At 37.7% G+C, this 20,522-nt stretch overlaps 5 protein-coding genes across 7 annotated transcripts; 4 read left to right on the top strand and 1 right to left on the bottom strand.

Annotated features, from left to right (window-relative positions):
- The first annotated feature begins 6,307 nt into the window (after positions 1–6,307).
- Positions 6,308–8,133, top strand: LOC104706504 (uncharacterized). The gene is made up of 4 exons (XM_010422704.3): positions 6,308–6,708; positions 6,784–7,040; positions 7,158–7,609; positions 7,697–8,133. Exons 1-4 carry the CDS (start codon positions 6,587–6,589, stop codon positions 7,964–7,966), a joined length of 1,101 nt encoding a protein of 366 aa, XP_010421006.1. The 5' UTR covers positions 6,308–6,586; the 3' UTR covers positions 7,967–8,133.
- Positions 8,134–8,257: 124 nt separating this feature from the next.
- Positions 8,258–11,143, top strand: LOC104706501 (GPI mannosyltransferase 1). Its single transcript, XM_010422700.3, has 5 exons — positions 8,258–8,503; positions 8,739–9,002; positions 9,128–9,310; positions 9,695–10,239; positions 10,650–11,143. Exons 1-5 carry the CDS (start codon positions 8,461–8,463, stop codon positions 10,962–10,964), a joined length of 1,350 nt encoding a protein of 449 aa, XP_010421002.2. The 5' UTR covers positions 8,258–8,460; the 3' UTR covers positions 10,965–11,143.
- Positions 11,144–11,171: 28 nt separating this feature from the next.
- Positions 11,172–13,504, top strand: LOC104706502 (uncharacterized). 2 transcript variants are annotated; one of them, XM_087462527.1, is made up of 7 exons: positions 11,172–11,556; positions 11,650–11,741; positions 11,830–11,895; positions 11,976–12,218; positions 12,319–12,480; positions 12,724–12,813; positions 13,031–13,504. In XM_087462527.1, exons 1-7 carry the CDS (start codon positions 11,258–11,260, stop codon positions 13,219–13,221), a joined length of 1,143 nt encoding a protein of 380 aa, XP_087318653.1. In that variant the 5' UTR covers positions 11,172–11,257; the 3' UTR covers positions 13,222–13,504. The 2 variants fall into 2 exon arrangements, with proteins under 2 accessions (XP_087318653.1, XP_087318654.1); XM_087462528.1 differs by having other exon boundaries at positions 11,188–11,556; positions 11,665–11,741.
- Positions 13,505–13,543: 39 nt separating this feature from the next.
- LOC104706503 (DNA polymerase epsilon subunit B) lies at positions 13,544–17,019 on the top strand. 2 transcript variants are annotated; one of them, XM_087462525.1, is made up of 13 exons: positions 13,544–13,830; positions 13,926–14,094; positions 14,295–14,448; positions 14,559–14,687; positions 14,845–14,925; positions 15,270–15,374; positions 15,498–15,578; positions 15,678–15,808; positions 15,893–15,987; positions 16,075–16,174; positions 16,309–16,423; positions 16,519–16,629; positions 16,717–17,019. In XM_087462525.1, the coding sequence occupies exons 1-13, from the start codon at positions 13,662–13,664 to the stop codon at positions 16,855–16,857; spliced, it is 1,581 nt and encodes a 526-aa protein (XP_087318651.1). In that variant the 5' UTR covers positions 13,544–13,661; the 3' UTR covers positions 16,858–17,019. The 2 variants fall into 2 exon arrangements, with proteins under 2 accessions (XP_087318651.1, XP_087318652.1); XM_087462526.1 differs by lacking the exons at positions 13,544–13,830; positions 13,926–14,094; positions 14,295–14,448; positions 14,559–14,687 and having other exon boundaries at positions 14,895–15,187.
- A 33-nt stretch (positions 17,020–17,052) lies between these two features.
- LOC104706500 (putative RNA 3'-terminal phosphate cyclase-like protein) lies at positions 17,053–20,522 on the bottom strand. Its single transcript, XM_010422699.3, has 6 exons — positions 18,790–20,522; positions 18,524–18,673; positions 18,058–18,236; positions 17,792–17,967; positions 17,498–17,708; positions 17,053–17,397 (listed from the first exon to the last, which is right to left on the bottom strand). Exons 1-6 carry the CDS (start codon positions 18,986–18,988, stop codon positions 17,188–17,190), a joined length of 1,125 nt encoding a protein of 374 aa, XP_010421001.1. The 5' UTR covers positions 18,989–20,522; the 3' UTR covers positions 17,053–17,187.

Genomic DNA, 20,522 nt, shown 5'->3' with positions numbered 1-20,522 from the left:
TACCGTTGGCCACTGCACATACTCTTGAGTCCTAAGAAACGTTTGCTTACAGCCCGGCTCAAGAATATTGAAGTCCCTGAGCTAAAAAAAAAAGAAAATGGACCCTTTTCCCTGTGTTTTTGTGGGAAAAACAAAATTTTGGACCCTATTTTCTTCTTAAAAAAGAAAAAAAAACAACTAGATGTAATTCGGTAAATCTCCATGAGAGGAGAGCTATGCATTGATCATGTATATATAAGGTTACATATGATAAGGTCAAATATAATCTAAAGATACTAGATATATACAAATATAAGATACTCCTATATATGCTCTAACACCCCCCCCCCAGTCAGAGCTGGAGGCTTCCGAACTCTCAGGCTGGTCCGAAAGTCTTGAAAAAGAGGAGTCGGTAAGCCCTTTGTAATAATGTCTGCAAACTGAAGGGACGAAGGCACATGAAAGACCTTAATGTAACCAAGCGCAACCCGCTCTCTGACGGAATGTATATCAATCTCAACATGCTTTGTATGTTGATGCTGAACGGGATTTGAAGCAAGGTAAACAGCACTAACGTTGTCACAAAAAACAAGGGATGTCTTAGGGACCGAGACACGCATCTCAACGAACAAATTACGCAGCCAGCTCAGCTCAGCAACCGCATTTGCTACACCTCTGTACTCGGCTTCGGTGCTCGATCGTGACACGGTGTGTTGCCGTTTAGCCGACCAGGAGATGAGGTTAGCACCGATGAAGGCACAATAACCCGACGTGGAACGGCGCGTAGAGGGACAACCAGCCCAATCAGCGTTAGTGTACGCAACCATTGCCATAGGTGGGGACCGATGAAGCTGCAAGCCATGCGTGATGGTACCTTTGATATACCGGAGAATGCGTTTCAAGGAATTAAAATGTTCTTCACGCGGATCATGCATAAAAAGACACACATGTTGAACGGCATAAGAGATGTTCGGTCGGGTGAATGTGAGATATTGGAGAGCACCGGCAAGACTGCGATATAGTGTGGGATCCTTGACCGGTGGACTGTCGGAGTTCACCTCAGCGAGTTTTGGCTTGATGTCAACAGGAGTGAGGCAGGGATTACAATTAGTCATGTTAGCCCGATGGAGGATGTCAGCTGCGCAATTTTGCTGATGAAGAAACATGCCCTTGTCATTGCGGATAATGGAGATCCCAAGAAAATGATGCAGGGGACCAAGATCCGTCATTGAAAAGGCAGAGTGAAGTGTCGATATGACCGCATTCAGCAGGGCTGTCGAGGAAGCAATGAGAGCAATGTCATAAACATAGAGGAGCAAGTATGTGATGTCCTTGCCGCGAGGACAAATGAACAAGGACGGGTCCGAGAGACTTTGATGAAAACCAAACTTCGTCGCAAACGTAGAAAACCGTGTGTACCAGGCCCTAGGAGCCTGCTTGAGACCATATAAAGAACGTCGTAGGAAACACACATGATCTGGTTTAGTGCTATCCTTGAAACCCGACGGTTGATGCATGTACACGGTCTCCTTGAGATCCCTGTGGAGAAACGCATTTTTAACATCAAGCTGACGAATGGGCTAATCATATGTCGTGGCCACATGAAGGACCGCACGAATAGTAGCCGGTTTGACAACGGGACTAAACGTCTCAGCAGAGTCGACACCTGGTTGTTGTGACTTCCCATTGGCGACAAGACAAGCTTATTAAGCAATCTCAAAACAAGAAGATTTGTGCTCTTAGAGCTTATTAAGCTAGAGATATAAGATAGCTCATTAAGAGCTTTATTGTGCAAAGAAACTAAAGAAAGAGGAAAGAGAGATTAGGTTGTCACCAAGAGCAAACAATATTAGATTTGATATTTCATAAGATTGAAGAGGGGAGAGTTGTTTTGAGACAACTCTCAAAGTTACTTTTCTTAGAGTCATTACACACACACATATATATATATATATATATATGGAACCTATCTCACTTGGAAACCCTAGTTACATGGGCTACAAGACTAGTAATGGATCATACTATTGGGCCTTGTGGAAAATGGGTATTGAGATTTCAGGATAGGAATCAAAAACTTTGAGATTAAGATAAGAGAATCTAAAAATTTTAGAGAATGAGAATGCTTTTTGTTTTTTGGGTTTTTTGTTTTTTTTTTGTTTTTTTGGCTAAGTGTAAAAGACACTCTTTTTGGTCATAGAATCGAGACTTTTTTTTTTGGGAGAAAAAACCCAATTAGTTTGTCTCCAAAATACACCTTCCCGGCTATAATACTGATTTTTATGTTCCCGCTTAATGAAAATCTATACTAGCGTTAATATAATGCTACGAAATACTAGGCATCCGATTTTGGTACTTTTGGTAGCAGTTCGTAAATTTGTGCTACAAAAGTCTACTACCGAAACTCATATTTCTTGTAGTGCACTTTAAAAGTTGATCGCAGAATCAGAGAATTCAGAGATTGTTTAATTAGTGCAGACCTGGCTGACCTTACCTTTAGAGATTATTCTTTCACATGGTGGAACAAGTCTAAACTCAGACCAGTCGCAAAGAAGTTGGATAGGGTGCTAGTGAATTCTCACTGGAATTCTCTTTACCCTACATCCCACGCGTTATTTGGTGAACCAGATTTTTCTGATCATGCCTCATGCAGGGTTCTATTGAGCCATGATTGGGTGAAAGAGAAACGACCATTCAAGTTCTACAATATGTTGCTTCAAAATAATGAATTCATCCCATTGGTTGCAAATCAATGGTTCTCCTTCAATGTGACAGGATCAGCTATGTTGTGTGTATCCCTGAAGCTGAAGTTACTTAAAAGTTGCATCCGTAGTTTCAGTAGAGATAACTACTCAGGCATTGAGAAGCGAGTCGCTGAAGCTCATTAGAATTTACTCACACTGCAGAATAGAACTCTAGCAAACCTTACACATGCAAATGCGAGTCAAGAGTTAAAAGCCGAGAGGAAGTGGCAGGTGTTGTAGAAAGCGGAGGAAACTTTTTCAGACAAAGATCCAGTATATCTTGGCTTGCTGATGGGTATAGTAATACGGCCTATTTCCACCGAATGGTGGCCTCAAGATTTGGTCAGAGTCATATCCACTATCTGTTAGACCAGAACAATCAGAAAATTGAAAACCAGAGAGACATCTGAAAGCATTGTGTTCTCTACTTCTCTGAGCTGCTTAGTGGTGAAACCTCATAGACGGGGCTGATACAGAGTGATATAGAGCTTCTTTTTCCATTTAGAAGTACTACTGAGCAACAACATAGTCTAGTAAAAAACATCTCAGCTGAGAAGATTAAAGAAGCCTTTTTCTCGCTCCCTAGGAACAAAACTAGTGGCACGGGTGGTTACTCCGCGGAATTCTTCCAAGTTTGTTGGAGTGTCATAGAAGATGAGGTATCTGATGTAGTCGCTAAGTGCTTCAGGTCCGGTAAATTGCTTAAGTAGTGGAATGCCACCACCCTAGTCTTGATCCCCAAATTGACAAATGCAGAGAGAGCTTCAGATTTCAGGCCCATATCGTGTCTCAATACTCTGTATAAGGTGATAGCTAAGCTTCTAGCTTCAAGACTGAAAGAGTTTCTCAGGAAGGTTATTTCCCCTTCTCAGTCAGCTTTTATGTCGGGACGCCTACTGGCAGAAAACGTCTTGCTAGCTTCAGAAGTTGTCCAGAGATATAACAGGAAGAACATCTCACCAAGAGCAATGATGAAAGTTGACATAAAGAAAGCTTTTGATTCAATCAACTGGTCGTTTATACTGAATGCGCTGAGAGCCATTGGTGTTCCGGAGAAATTTGTTGCTTGGATTTCAGAATGTATCACAACCCCAACTTTCTCTGTTTGTCTCAATGGCCATTCGTCGGGTTATTTTAAGAGTTCAAAGGGATTGAGACAAGGAGATCCGATGTCGCCATACTTATCTGTGCTGGCTATGGAGGTGTTCTCAAACCTTCTTCAATCCAGATTCGCTAACAATTACATAAGGTTTCATCCAGACACATCAGGTATTGGGTTGACTCACCTGATGTTTGCGGATGATGTCATAATCTTCTTTGATGGTTCGGAAGCATTTCTGCATGGTATAACTGAAACTCTAGATGACTTTGCCTCTTGGTCTGATCTCCACATCAACAAGGAGAAGACTCAACTGTTCTATGCTGGCCTCAATCCTACGCAAGAAGTGCCATTGGCAAACCATGGGTATCCAATTGCCTCACTTCCAATTCTCTACCTAGGCCTCCCTCTAATGCATAGGAAACTAAGGTTGTCTGAGTATGAGCCCCTGCTAGATCAGCTTGCTCACAAATTTAGAAGTTGGGCGGTCAAAACCCTCTCTTTCGCTGGAAGGACTCAGCTCATTGCTTCAGTAATTTATGAGGCAATCAATTTCTGGATGTCTACATTTATGCTACCAAAGTGGTGTATCAAAAGGATCGAATCACTTTGTTCCCGGTTCCTCTGGTCAGGAAACATTGATGGTTCAAACGGTGCAAAAGTTGCATGAGCCTCAGTTTGTTTACCAAAAAATGAAGGTGGCTTGGATCTCCGCCGATTAACCATTTGGAACCAAACTCTTTGCTTAAGGTTCATTTGGCTCCTTTTCTCAGCGTCCGACTCGCTATGGGTTAAATGGCATAAGTACCATCACATTCAGAACAAAAGCTTCTGGGAGCTTAATGAAAATGCGAATAGCTCATGGCTCTAGAAATCATTGCTTCGGTTGAGACCGGTAAGAAACTAGAAGAATACAAAAGTAAAACTAAGCGATATCTTTCATTTTTTTGGTCTCTTTTTTTCCATAGTCTCTTTTTCCAATGAGATGTAGTATTGTGTTATCTTGATTAATTTTGATATGATTATATATGCAAACTATAACTTTTTTTACTATATAAAGCTTGATGTTTAAATTTGTCATATGTTCACAATACGTGTCAAAATAATTGGTTAGATGTTGAGACATTTTAAAAAAGAAAAATTAATGTAATAGGAAAACTAATTAAAAATCTATATATATATTTACATATGCTAATTTATATGTGTATATCTAAAGAAAAAATACTAAAACAAAAGTAAAAAAATATACCAAAATTTTAACTTTTCATTTCTTCAACAAAAAAAAAAGAAAACTAAAAAAATAACAAATAAAATATATTTTAATATATTAATTTAAGAATGTCAATCAAGAGTATTCTATAAAATTTATATTTGGGCAATTTATTTTGACATGTATAAAATTTATTTATTTTAACATATAATTTATTTATTATCTCTATTATATTATTTAAGCAACCCTTTAAATAAATAACCTTACTTCATATAGTATATTACACAAAATGCCACTATATTTTAATACAAAATATAATAACAGAATCTTAATATTAATTTGTTGTAACCAGAAAATGTTTATCCACAAAAATAGCAAATAAAACATAACCTATTATGAAGTGTTTCACAAAAAAAAAAACCTAGAGATAAGTTATTGATGAGAGAATTTGAGGAATTTTACATGATCAATATATATAATTATATTTGTAGTAAACGTAATGGGTGTTTGGAGATTGATTGCGGTCATTCATATTAAGATTATGACATTTTATATATTATACCCGCTGCTGCTGATATACATAGTCCATCATATGTATTTATTTTATATTATACACAAAAAATAATTAGATCATTCGTATGTAGATAAAATGTACAAATAACAATTATTTCTATTAAAAAAAAGCTAAGTTGAACTTAGACTTTAACTTTTATTCTAGAATATATATTATATATATATAAATTATTAATAAATGATAATAATACAAAATATTAACGGGTATTTACGGGTCAGGTAACAATACGGGTAACGAGATGGATAACAGCACGGATATCAAAAATTAAATTAATATCCGATACTCGATCCTTACTCACAAATAATATAATTATAATACATTTCACTCGACCCTAAAGCTGCGGGTACCCTTTTTCGGGACGGAAACAAGCCAAGTAACGGGTCGAATACGAGTAACGGTATTAGTTTCTATACTTACCAATTAGTAGTTTAATATGACTCAAAACTCACCGTATAGTACTATATATTATATAACATGTAAATGAATGATACAACATAATCATAATCTTAACAAATAAGGAAAAAAAAAAATTCCCGTGCTACTAGCGCAGGTGATTATCTAGTTTCATAGTAATTACATAACTACATCAAGAGTAAATCAAACAAATGAGAAATTACGTAGCCAAATTAAAAGATAGACATCACTCGAATGGCTTTGTTGTCTAATCGGCCCAATATTTAAACACAAAAGGCCCAAATTTTCTTAGGAACAAAAAGAAAATTGAAAAATTGGCAGTTCGTCCGCCATTGACGTATTCGATGATGTAAGCTTTAAAGGAAGCTTGACATGATTCTTCTTCTTCCTCGGGCATCTCAAGTGTGAAGTCATTAGACACGTCAATCACAAATTCCTTTACCTCTCTGTCAACCTTTCTTCAACGCTTCTCTCTTATATATATTCGGACTCTTCAAATTGATTTGGCAGAAGAAGAAGAAGAAACCTAACGAAGAACATTTGAACATTTGGAGCTTAATTCGGTAAAAATGGAAGGAACTGCATCTGGGTCTAGACAAGGAAAGAGAGTGGTGGTGATCGGCGGCGGAATCGCCGGTTCACTCGCCGCGAAATTGCTTCAGTTCGATGCTGACGTAACCCTCATTGATCCGTAAGTTTCTTTCACCAAATTCTTAATTTTTCTTCGCTTTTTGGTCCTAAAGCTCAAAACTTGTGTTGAGACCAGGAAGGAGTACTTTGAGATTACATGGGCAAGTTTGAGATCCATGGTGGAGCCTAAGTTTGCTGAGAGAACAGTTATTAACCACAGGAGTTTCTTGAAACAAGGCCGTGTTGTGACTTCTCCGGCGATCAATATCACAAATAGTGATGTTATGACTGAAGATGGATCTGTCATTGGCTATGACTATCTTGTGATTGCTACAGGTCACAATGACTTGTTCCCTAAAACTAGACAAGAGAAGCTGTCACATTACCAAGCTGGTATGACTCTTCTTAATCCTCGCATTTGTGATTTCTGTTGGTGTTGAGAGTGTGAGTGAAGATATTTGGTTGGTATTTAGTATGATTTACAATATTTGAGGGTCTGTTTGGTTGCAGAATATGAAAAGATCAAATCTTCTGGATCAGTTCTGATTGTTGGTGGAGGTCCATCTGGTGTGGAGCTAGCTGCCGAGATCGCTGTTGATTTCCCGGAGAAGAAGGTCACTCTGGTCCACAAAGGACCAAGGTTGCTTGAATTTGTTGGACAAAAAGCTGCTGACAAAGCATCTGACTGGTTAGAATCAAAGAAAGTAGAAGTGATATTGAACCAATCTGTGGATTTGAGTTCAGCTTCAGATGGAAACAAAATATACCGGACCTCAGGAGGAGAAACTATACACGCTGACTGTCATTTCCTCTGCGTTGGGAAACCTTTGTCTTCACAATGGCTCAATGGAACTGTTTTGAAAGATAGCTTGGATGGTAAAGGCATGGTCATGGTTGATGAGTACTTGCGGATTAGGGGTCGAAGCAATGTGTTTGCCATTGGAGATATCACTAATATCCCGGTAAGTACATAAGGTATATCATAAGGTTTGTTTACATAGTTACTTGGAGTTAGAGTCTTGTTTTGATTATATGATTCTTAATTACAGGAGATGAAACAAGGATATATAGCAGAGAGTCATGCTAATGTGGTTGTCAAGAACATAAAAGTAATGATGATGTCGGGTGGGAAAAAGAAGAAGATGTCAACTTACAAGCCCGGCTCAGAGTTGGCTATTGTATCTTTAGGAAGAAAAGACTCGGTGGCTCAGTTTCCGTTTGTGACAGTTGTTGGTTGCCTCCCTGGTTTGATCAAGTCCAAGGATCTGTTTGTGGGGAAGACGAGGAAGTCAAGAGGGCTAAATCCTAAACTTGTATAATAAGGTTGAGTCCTTTAGTGTGTTTCAGCTTTTGTGAAAGATGTAATCTTGTTTGTGTTTTTGTGTTGATCTCATTGTTTCAGTGTGGAGGAGTGTGTGTGTGGTTTGCTTATGTTGTTGTGAATTGTGATCTTTATGTAAATAAAATAAATTGTTGAATTTCCAAATTTCACTTGCAATCCAAATCTTCTCCCCCAGATTATCTAAACCGGAAAATAAACCGAAATCAAAATTAAAACCGGAAACCAAACGTAAACCAGAATAAACCATTGTACAGTAGTACAGTTCAAAACCTTTTTGGCAGTCAGTGTTCTGTTTTTTTAGGTTGGATCGGAGATCTCCGGGAGGAGAAGCATACACCGGCGACTTCAATCATCACCGTAAAACGCCTTGAAGAACTTAAAATTTCAAGGACCTAAGAGAACGTTTACTTATAAATGGGATGCGATTGAGACTTGTATGAGTCAAGGTTTGAAGATTCAGAAAATCACAATATGTCTCGTGGTTCAGAGAACACTGATGATGTACCACCGAAATGTATGTACTTCGTTCCTCCAAATGTTCCCTTTGTCTTTTTAGGATCTGTAATAAGCTTAAAGTTGCATTGAATCACTCAAATCTCTTTTTAATTAGTCTGTTTTGTTAGGTTAACTTGATTAGGATTAGTAATTACATATACTGTGATCTTGGAGCTGTTGAACTTTGACATTGTTGCTTCTTCTTTGGCACTTCAGAATATAAATTTTGGGGTTTTTGAATTGTGATTATGTAGGGATGAGTTTCCGGTCTCTGCTCGTATTCTCCATGATTTTGCGAGTCTTCTTGATAGTCTATGGAGAATGGCAAGATGCTCATATGGAGGTCCGGTACACTGATGTTGATTACATTGTTTTTTCTGATGCTGCTTCGTTGATGGCATCTGGTGAATCTCCTTACAAGAGAACCACATACCGTTACTCGCCTTTGCTCGCCCTTCTCCTGACTCCTAATTCCTTCTTTCATCGGTCATTTGGAAAGTTCCTCTTCTCAGCTTCTGGTATGCAAATTTCTTAAGAGTTATCTCATCCTTCTTTTGTAGAAAGTTTCAACCTTTTTTGTTCAATTGATTAGTTTTTGATGATTTGTTCGTAGGTCGTTCTGAATTTAATTTTCGTGTTTCAGATTTGTTGGTAGGCTGGTTTATCCATACTATTTTGAAAGAACGTAAGGTGCCTGAGAAGATATGTACATATTCTGTAATGGTTTGGCTTTTCAATCCGTTTACATTCACTATTGGAACCAGAGGGAACTGTGAACCCCTCGTTTGTGCCATGATATTATGGATCATCATCTCTCTTATGCAAGGTAGACACTTACTTTGAGACTAGTATAAATAAAGTGAATGTTTTTCTCTGTATAGTTTTACTAAGCTTGCTGCTTTTGTGCTTAGATGCCCTGAATTGAGTTCCATGAACTAGTTTATTTCAGTGCAATTCATATGTGTGTATCTTTCACATTAGGTGATTATACAAGTTGATGCATAAGGTCTACTTTATGAACTGTTTTAGACAGAGAGTAACAGATTAAGGAATGTTGAGTATTTGGGAAGTGGTTTGGGGACTTCTTGTAGGCTTTTGGAGAGTTTTGGGATCCTGTATCAAAACCCTAAGTAATTGTACTTGTGTTCATCGTTCTTCACAGAGATAATTAACAAATGGCACAATAACAACTATATGTTATGTTGTGTAGGTAATTTGTCGCAAGCTGCATTTTGGTACGGGCTTGTTGTGCATTTCAGGGTCTATCCTATTATCTATGCTTTACCGATCATCTTAGTTCTCGATTCCAAAATATTTAGATCTGGTCAAAAGCCGCCTCTTGAGAATTGGAACACCGGTCAGACCAAGACACCTACCAGCAACACAGAGAAAAAAACATTCCTTTTCAATCTCTTCACTGCCTTGAAAAGTTTATTTTCCAGGGAGAGAATCATGTTTGGTTTGATATCGGGAGGAGTTTTTCTAGCTTGCAATGCTGTTTCATTTTATTTCTATGGACACGAGTTCCTGCACGAGGCTCTCTTATATCACCTGACTCGTACAGATCCACGGCACAACTTCTCCATCTACTTCTATCACATATATCTTCACTATGAGGGACAGTTTTCAGCTGTGGAGAAGCTTATCTCGTTCTTACCTCAGTTTACAGTACAGTTTGCTCTAGTCTCCTGCTTCCGGCAGGATCTAGTGTTCTGCATCTTTCTCCAAACCGTTGCATTTGTGGCTTTCAATAAGGTATATAATGCATCACTCTATTTTGTCCATAGTCTGCTATAAAACCAGTGCCGTGCTTACTTGATATAAAAAGAGGCAATAGCCCTAGGCCACATCCCAATCATATATTTTTTTAGGCCACATTTTGTTAAAATTTATTCAGTTAATTTTAATATTCGAGTGTTTTTAAGTAAAAATTTGATCTTTTATCATCATTAGCATTTATCTTTTTGTTGTCAACTTTTATACTTCTTAATATTTGATCCAAAAACTCTATGCAAATTTATTTTAATCCAAATTTTAGATAATATAGTGTTGATTAAATTTTAAAAAGTAATTTTTAATAATTTAGCCCTAGGCCTCTCGAGTCGTTGGCACGACACTGTATAAAACCTTTTCGTTTTGATCTAATATTTCCATTTGTCTTCTAGGTGATAACCGCGCAATACTTTGTGTGGTTCTATTGCCTGCTACCCCTGATTCTACCATGGAGCCGTATGAAGCTGAAATGGGAAGGCTTGTTATGCATCATTCTCTGGATTGGAGCTCAGACACATTGGCTTTTATGGGGATACATGCTCGAGTTCAAGGGACTTAACGTCTTCTTACAGTTATGGGTGGCGGGTTTGCTTTTTCTTGCTGCAAACACCTTTGTCCTCGTCAAAATCATACAGCGCCATCGATTCTCACCTCTCTTCACACGATATGAATCCTCCTCACCAAAGCATGTTAAGAAACTTCACTGAGAAGGCGTTTACCTTCTTGGTCATTACCATCTACTAAGACCTTGTAATGATTCATGCTTTTTTGTTTGATAATGTATTCTTAAGGTTCTTTAGGATTGTCTCAAGAATAGTTTATCAATTAAAATAGCAATTTTATGGAAAATTACTAAAATAGTAATTTTCCCTAAAATATTTTAACATGTTTTAAAAATTCAATTTGATTACGATGAGATATAAGAAGAAAGCACAGAATCAATACGTGTGGATACGTGTGAGCAATTTTTTGAAAGCGTCAGACACGCTGTGACCTAACTATGGAGACTACGCGGCTAAACGAACCAAATTGGAGCGAGCGGGTGGAGGATCTCGTAGCAGCCGGTGACGTCACGGCGGCGATCTCGTTTCTCGAGTCTCTGGTGACCAATCTTCAGTCGCGGTTGGGTTCGTCCTCCTCCGGCGAGAGAACGGAGTTTGGGCTTCAATTAGCATCCGCGCTTACCCAATTGGCGGATCTCTACTCTTCTCAGGGCCTTTCCCTCAAATCCGACGAGCTTCGTACTCGTTCTTCCCTTATTAAGCAACGTGCGTTGGATTGTGATTTTGCATCTTCAAGGTACTAAGAATTTGGGAGAGGCATGAGTTTAATGTGTTTTTTAGGGAAATTTGAAAGCTTGGTAAATTGTATTGGTTTCATGATCGATCTTAGGGCTTATGATTGCAGTGGTTCCGACGATGTAGAGAATCAAATTATTGCTTCCAATGGACTCAAGTCTGACTCAAATGTCTCACCCCCTGATGGTTGTTCATCTTTAGTGTTCATTGTTTTCTTATCTGATTTCGCCTTTTTTTTACGCTGTTCCTGATCGATTCTCATGGATCTTTTAAGGGAAAACGAAGGATTCCACAAAAGTTTCCAGCAATAATTCAGCTGCTCATGATTCTTCAGATGATGGTATGTCACATTTGTTGTGGATATAGCAGATGCATTATCATGGGATCATGTATGTTTACAAAACCTTGATTTTGTTGCAGATTGGGAAGCCCTTGCAGATCTTGAACCGAGTAAATTACTCCATGTAGAAGAGTTGCCTGAAATATCAAAGCTTTCGGTTGAAGAACCTAAAGTTGAAGGACCTAAGAGACGTGGAAGGGGGACATTTACTTATAAGAGGGATGTGATGTACAGTGATCGAGACTTTTGTGAGTCGAGGTTTGATGATTTAGAAGATAATGATGTATCTCGTGATTCAGAGAAGACTGATGAAGCACTGAAATGTAAGTTGTTGGTCTCAATGTTTCCTTTCTCTTTTTGGATTGTATGTTTAAATTAAGGATTTAGCACAGCCCCTTAATTTTGTTCTGTTTTTTAATGCAGCCAAGTATGGCACACGTCATGTCCTCGTACTTGCTGGTTTTTCTCCAAGTTTGAGAACTACTGATTTGGAGAAGCTATTTAAAGACTTAAAAGATAGTAAATTTATCATTCGTTGGGTCAATGATACAACAGCACTTGCAGTCTTCAAAACCCCTTCAGCTGGTATTTATATGTTACTGCGATTATGATCATACACCTGATTAACTAGGAAGAATTTAAGTTTTATCCTACTAAGCATTAGAATTTCCCTGCTCTGATGTTGTGTTGGGTTATTAGATATTGCATTGAACTTGTTTTAGGTTTGAAGATGTAACTTCTGCCTTTGTTGCTAACTAAGTTTACAAATCTGATTAGATCTTCTCCTGTACAGTTAACTCTTGCTGTGTGTTTTGATAATTGATACAGCTCTAGAGGCGTGCAACCATGTTCAGTGTTCATTCACCATACGTGTTCTCGATGATCACGATTCTCTTTTGGGCTCGATTTCTGGAAAAGGTAATCTACTACTTCTTATCTTTCATGGTTCTGCAGAAGTATTCCCTCTTGTATCATCCGAAAAACTCGTTCTAGTTTTCTTACACTTCTATATGTCATCAGATTATGAACTTTAACACATCATTCTTCCATAATCTGCTTGATCAAGCTGTGTAATTAACGAAACACCAAAACATGCATGTGTAACTATGTTATCTTTAAATGAAATCAACATCAGATTTGGAACCGCCGTCTCAAAGACCAAAGACATCAGCGAGAACAGCTCAACGGTTGATTGCTCACAGCATGGGATTGAAGCTACCAGCTTCTGGATTCGGATCTAAAGAGCTAAGAGACCAAGAAGCTGCCAGGAAAAACCGGATTGTCTCCAGACAGAAACAACGGGAAGATGCTTGGGGAGATGACTGACTGACTGACATTAACCATACAGTTTGGGGCTTGCACAATTTTCCGGCTTTATCGGTTCTATATATTGTCTCTGCTTATTGGTATATACAACCTCAATCCACTTGAGTGATCCTTGTAAGCAGTTACTAGTGTGTGTGTTTTGTAGTGTTTCTGTGTGTCAAATGAAATTGTTTAAAAGCGTTTAACCGGAATTGAATTCTGAACCGGTTATTATACTATCATCGTTCAAGACTCGTCAGGTTTAGCTGGAGGGGCAATAATGTAAAATAACGAATTAGCAAAATCACAGACTAGGGCTCTTTCGAGACATTCATTTCCCGCCGATTTGGGGATCTTTTCCAGAATTTTGCCGCCCAAACAGAAATTAAAGAGAAAAAGAGTAGTAAAAAAAAAAAAAAGGTTTCGCAGATTCAGAGAAAGGAAGAAGAGAAGTGGCGAGAATGAGCAGTACCAGTCAGAAGAGGAAGCTGATTCAGAAGAAATTCAAAAACAGAAGTTACAAGCTCAAGGTCGATGCCTTAGACGAGATTCTCGTTTTCGCCGATCAATTTCCCGACGACGCTGACGGAGAAGCTATCGATCTTCTCCTCGATAACCTCCAGGAATCGCGTATGTCGCCCAATCATTTCATCGTATAATTCTGGGTTAATTTTTTTATGACTATTATATCATCGATTCTGAAGTCGTTAAGAGTTTTGTTGCAGATGAATCTTCCACTGTGGACGCGGAATCAGTTCGAGGATTGATTAATCGTTTGCTGGGAGCTCATAACGCGCCGGAACAACCTACAACTAGTGCTTCTTCCTTGGCCGTCATCGACGCGTTTCTAGTCCCAAAGTTTGGATATGATGCTGCTAAAAAAAAGTTTAACGAGTAAGGCCTCTCTCTACTTTGTCCTACTAAGACTGTCTCCATTTAGATGAGTTCCTTAAGATGAGTTTGATGAATTGTTATTGTTAGGTGGCTTTTTTCTCTAGTATTGTTGTTTTATGGGATATAAGATTTGGTTCTACTTGCGGTAGTAGATGATGGAGCTTTATAGTGATTGATTATGAATTTTGAATTGATTCTAGGCATACGAAGAGCCTGCCTATTCATGGTGAGGCTTATGCGAAAACAGCTTTATACAGGGAACGATTCATGTTGCTGTCGCAGAGAGTTTCTCGGGCAGAGCATTTTTCTAGGCCAGCATTTGATGCTGAAATGTCGCAGTTTGAGAACAATGAGGTTGGTCTACGTTTTTTCTGTCAAATGTGTGGTCGTTTCCATTTCTCTTTTGGGTTCTTTGTGTTAAATCTGATACTAAGGAGTTTGTTGTGTGTCTTTCTTTCTAGTAGATATCTTCAATCCAGTCTCTAATTTCTCAAAGAGGAAGGAAATGGGTGATGGGTGTGATATCACAGTTGGAAGATGGACATTTCTACCTGGAAGACCTTTCAGCTTCTGTAGAGATTGATCTGTCCAAAGCAATATCCTTTTTTTTTTTAAGTTGGTGACATCAAATATCTGCAAAAGCTAGACATTGCATTTGAACAGAATATTTGAAGTCTCATTCTTATGAAGACATAGTAAAGCATAGCGTTTGAGTTATTTAAGCTATGAATTGTTTTCTTTGACGATCAGTACAAGATAACAACAGGATTCTTCACTGAGAATACTATAATTTTGGCAGAAGGCGAAATGCAGGTGAACGGTATCTTTCAGGTAAATTAGACTTGAAGGTGGCACTTTCTCTCCCCATTCTGAGTTAGTTACTTTTAAACCAGGGAGATAATCTGCTGAGGGGCACATAGATTTTATTTTATTGATCTTATTAGGGTCAAAGATACTATCTTTATGAAGGAATATAGAACTAAGTCATGTATAGGGTCTCCTCTTTAACAAAACATACGTACACATGTCTTCCGTAGAACACTTGAATCAGGGATTATGCAAATGTTTGTTCTCATCAGCAGAACGATGGCCTGTAAGAGAGCTCAGTTTTTTCAAAATACGTTCTTGGACCTACTCTTCCTCTTCTAAAACTGTATTCTCATCTTGTGGTGAAGGTGATTACATGTGGGTTTCCTCCCATAGAAGACAGGGACAAAACACTAAAGACACATTCTGAATGTGACTTCTTCGGAAGCGGCTCACAAACTAAAGAAGAGACGGTAATCTTTGATTTGTTGTTTGTGCTCCCAGATTGAGAATTTTCTAACTTTTCAATGCAATCCCTTACAAAGTAGGTATGTGACAGCAGACATAATATGTTTTTTTTTTTTGCCTGCCAACAGATAAAACTTGCAGACCTTGAAAGACAAGCTGTGAATGACACATATGTCATATTGTCTGACATATGGTTGGACGACGAAGAGGTGAGTTGGATACCAAGTACTCTATTTAACATCAATCTGTATGACTATGCTCCTTTTGTGACATTGCTTGATCGGCATAATATGTTATCCGTAGAGAAGGTTATCGGAAAGCTGGAAACTGTTCTTGACGGTTTTGAAAGTGTGGAGACAGTACCCTCCTTGTTTGTTTTTATGGGAAACTTTTGTTCTCGCCCATGCAACTTAACCTTTGGTTCTTATTCAACCCTTAGGTAAGGGATCATTGTAATTAGAGTCTCTTCAATTGTTAATGGAAATTATATTTTCTCGATGACATGTATTTGTATCATTCTCAGGGAGCAGTTTGGTAAACTTGGGAGGATGATAGAAAACCATCCGCGGCTAAAAGAAAATAGTCGGTTTTTATTCATTCCAGGTCCTGATGACGCAGGTACTATCACCACCATTAGTATCGAAATAATCTTTAACAGAAGTCCATGAGGCGACATGACTTATAAAAGCTCATGATATTTGACAGGTCCCTCAACAGTCTTGCCAAGATGTGCTTTACCAAACTATTTAACAGAAGAGCTTCGGAACATTATTCCCAATGCAATTTTTTCAAGCAATCCTTGCAGGTGACTTTTCTATACGACGTGTGAACTCTCTATTGCTCATTAGGATTTTTGACTTCTGAATTGTGAACATTGGATTTACTGAGATGGACCCAAACACTAAAGTGGCAGCATAATCTTGTGTTTGTAAAATGCAGAGTAAAGTTCTATAACCAAGAGATTGTGTTCTTCCGACAAGATCTACTGTATAGGATGCGTCGTTCATGCTTAGTAACCCCTTCCTCAGAAGAAACTGAGGACCCTTTTAAGCATGTAAACACATTTCTCGTCTCCATTATTTTCTTACTTTTGATTTAGAAGATTTTTGGGTAATGATGGAAAACCCCTGAAACCTGTTGTTGGTACAGCTTGTCTACACAATAACTCATCAGAGCCATCTGTGCCCTCTACCTCTCATGGTGCAACCCATCATTTGGAACTACGATCACTCTCTTCGACTGTACCCAACTCCTCATACGGTATTCATAAATCTTCTTATTATAGATTTAAAGTCCACTCCAAAGATTCCTTAGAATAATAAAGGGTTACCTGTTGTTTTAAAACAGATAGTATTAGGTGACAAGAGTGAGCAAGAGGTATGTAAATTCGGGGGAACAACATGTTTCAATCCAGGCTCCTTTTCAACTGATAGCACCTTTGTAGCTTATCGACCTTCCGCTCAAGAAGTCGAACTCTCTGCTTTGTGATTCTCTTTTAACATTCCATGAAGATCAATTACCAGACAAGCGTGAGCTTAAATGTACTTCATATCCTATTCTTTGCTTCTCTGTTGTACTCTTATTACAGTACCTCCTATTAGGATGTCTTTAATGTAACCCAAAGTTATTCATAAATTCAGTTCGATCCTATTATCAGTGTCGATCTAAATTATCAAAACAAAGTAGACGAAAATGTAAATTGCCATTACAACAAGGTCGAGAATACACATCCAAAGTTAACACTATAGAAAAGTGATTTCATTTAGACAAAACTGTAAAGCTGTTTGTGTTAACAAACACAACAACAATTGTGAGAAATCAAGACAGCTTTCTGGAGAGGTTAACTAAACCACTTCCAACGCACTTGAGTATAACAGTCCCTGTCAATGGATCAGGTTTGATTGTAAACTGAACTCCCATAAACTCCTTTATGTTCCTCAACGTCTCCACACCATAAGGAGATAACGTTCCCACTCGAACCTTTGACAAGTCTGGTTCGCATGACGCACACAGTATAAACAGCAATCCCTGTAGAAATCCAGAGAATTAACAACACGCAGTTAAAAGTCATTACTTTGAAAGCGATCCATTTGGGTATCTACGGTAATGCTTAGAATTTTAAACGTACCTGGTGGGTTGAATCGACAACTCCACCTTTCTCAATCTCATGAAGAAGCCATGAAGCTATTTCAGCGCCTGTGTCTTCTGCTGGCAATCTCTCTTTCTTCTCTACATCAAGCTCAGTTTCGTCTGTTCTTAAACAAGACACTGTTGTATCTGCAGATATGTAACACCCTGTAGTTGTTTCTGCTACCAAAGAGATCCCATATCCAGGAGATCTGCAATAACGTATTTATCAAAACGTTCAGCTCTTATCAATCAAGTATCTCTCGTCTTTAGTTTTTAGTTAAAACCTTCTTACTTTCCAGCCTGAGAACCAGCTCTGTGATCTAGGGTAATGTGAACATCAGGCAGGAGATTGTTAAAGATTCCACGAGCTGCAAATCTCATGGAATGTTCAAAGTCAGTAGTCACTCTTGTAGAGAAAGTGCTACCACGTATCCTCTTCACCATTCCTTCTTCTACCCAATGAACCGCCTGAAGCAAGCACCGATATAACAGATCAGAAATCTATATGAAGTGGGCAGTGAGGAAAAGAATAAAAGAAGGAAATTAATAAGTACATACAGTTAGAGTCTTAACAGTTGGAACTGTTAAGAAAACTTCTCCACCCCCATCTGGAGCTACTCCACGGGCTTCGATTTTAAGGTCTAAACCCTCTTCAGGGACTCCAAAACGCTTTAAGATTTGCAACGTAGTGGAACGGAATGTGTCAACGCTCGGGTCTCTTGGATCATTTGTAATTCCTGCAAAAGTTAAATATTTGCTCCCTCAGATCATATAACATAATCCCACATGCTTGCTTTTAAATCTGTAACCTTTCTCTTTTTCAAATATAATGTAATGAAGCTGGATGAATGACTCAAGCCTACAGCCCAAGCTTCATTTGGTCAAAACCAAGTACAGTGATTGATATATAGCACCTAAGAACATTCATATTTCTAATGACTCAAAAGCTTCTATCTTCTTCAAGCTCCCAGCGGAGAACAAAATTAACAAGAAGTCAGGTGCAGCAAGAACACTAGTTGGTTACCTCTGAGCCTAATGGAAAGGGGCTTCTTGCCAAATAATGCTAACACAACCAATGGCTCCAGATAATAGCCAATGGATCGACTCAGTGCACAGTTATGAACCAAGTTCTTCCCTCCCATTATAATTCCAGGCTTGTACTTTAATTGAGTACCTGCCAAATTGATATTGCAACAGAACCAATCAAGTAAAAAAAAAAAACAAATTGATACAAATCTGTACTCCAATCATATAAGCTTGAGCTCAAAAGAAAAGGTGAAACACACTTACCGGTCTCGTTAACCTCAACGACAGCGTCATCGGTGACAGTTTCGATGAGGCGGAGAAGAGAAATCTCGTGGGGGCGGAGACCAGGAATCATATCGTCGGAACGAATCTCATCGATTGTGATGCGTGTAGATGAAAGTGTTGAAAGAAGCAGCCTTTGCCTGAAGCTTTGGCTTCCCTTCATCTTCTTCGCCTTCCCCATTTTTTTTTTTTTTTTGCTTTTTTCTTTCTCTGGCGCTCTCTCGAATCTGTCCTTTTCAGACGTTTTCTTAAACCCTAAATCCTAACTACGATGACCTTCCTTCTTCTCACCTAACTCACACTTATGAGGCTTATTTTTATTATTTTAATTTGGGCTTTACTGGTTCAGGCCTTAGGCCCATAAATGTTTTATCCCCCTCTTTTTTTTGTTCGTAGTATATTCAGGTTCAATTCTAATAACACACGTAACAGAAGAAAAACAAATTATAACCATCACTCTCACTCTGTATGTATAGAAATTTTACTATATAGAACAAATGTTTTCACTTCAAGTTTTCAATCAAGAAAATAGCTGAAAATTTACGGTTTTGTGAATAAATCTTTAGACATTAAATTATGAAATATACTCTAAATACCACTAAATTAAGGTTTTGTTTCAAAAATTCCATCATTAAATTTTTTTAAAAAATACCACTACAAAAAAATTTAGTCGAACATTAAAACTTAATGTTTAAGGATTTATAATTTAAAATGTTAGGTTTTTTAATATTTTGAATTTAAGGTTTAGTTTTTTAACTTTTTAGGGTTTATGATTTAGTTTTGAAGGTTTAAACTGTAAAGTTTAGTTTTAGTTTGTGGTATTTCTAGAGAAAATACTTATTTTTTTATAAATATTATTTTTGGAAGAAAACCAAAAACTAATTTAAATAGAGTTTATGAGAATTTCCTTAAATTACTAACCCAAAATCAAATACTTAAAAGTTTTTATACTTAGAAGAAAAAAAAACTTAAAGATTTTTGTGATTGCCCACCAAATTTTCCCTGTAGATTTTATGCTATCTCCAAAAAGTAGTCACCAATAAAATGACGACACCCATAATCAAACTTTAGTGAAATCTAAGTATTTATGATTTGAACAGAATTATAGTGTTGGGCCATCCCATTTGTTCGAGGAGGTATTCAACTTGATGTTTTAAGGATTTGGTAGGATTTTAATATTTTAGAAATTTGAAAGATTTCAGAGATTTTTAGGAGATTTGATTGTATTTTAGATATTTTTTATTTTTCTTTTTAGAAAATGAAATGTGTAACTATAAGATTCTGTGAGATTTTATTGGTAAACTTTGTGTGATTTTAAAATATTTTGCAATACAAAAAAAAGAAAGAAAATCTGTCAAAAAAGAAAGAAAGAAGTTGTGGGAGATGAAGACATAAACTTGTCGAGACACCACCACAGAGCCTAAATTATGCAAGAAAGAAAAAGAAGATTTAAGTGAGATGAAGAACAGAGAAAGAAGATGAGCAAAATGGAGAAGAAGAAGGTGGAAGACACATGAGGAGAAGAAGGAACAAGTCAATAAGGAAGTTGGGCTTAGTAGTTTTGTATGTGTGTTGTAAGAAAAAATCCATGTGATCCTATATTTCAATGGTTCTCTATAGACAATAACCAAACAACAGAGTAAAGGGATAGAGAGAGAAGCAAACATGAATGGAAGAAAGAAAAAAAGCAAACGTGAAACAAAAAAATGTCGTGT

The sequence above is a fragment of the Camelina sativa genome, chromosome 8 (genome assembly GCF_030686135.1).
Source record: "Camelina sativa cultivar CO46 ecotype springtype chromosome 8, ASM3068613v1".
NCBI lineage: Eukaryota > Viridiplantae > Streptophyta > Magnoliopsida > Brassicales > Brassicaceae > Camelina > Camelina sativa.
The sequence above is the reverse complement of the archived record's forward strand: the minus strand, read 5'-3'. Positions and strand labels throughout refer to the sequence as shown.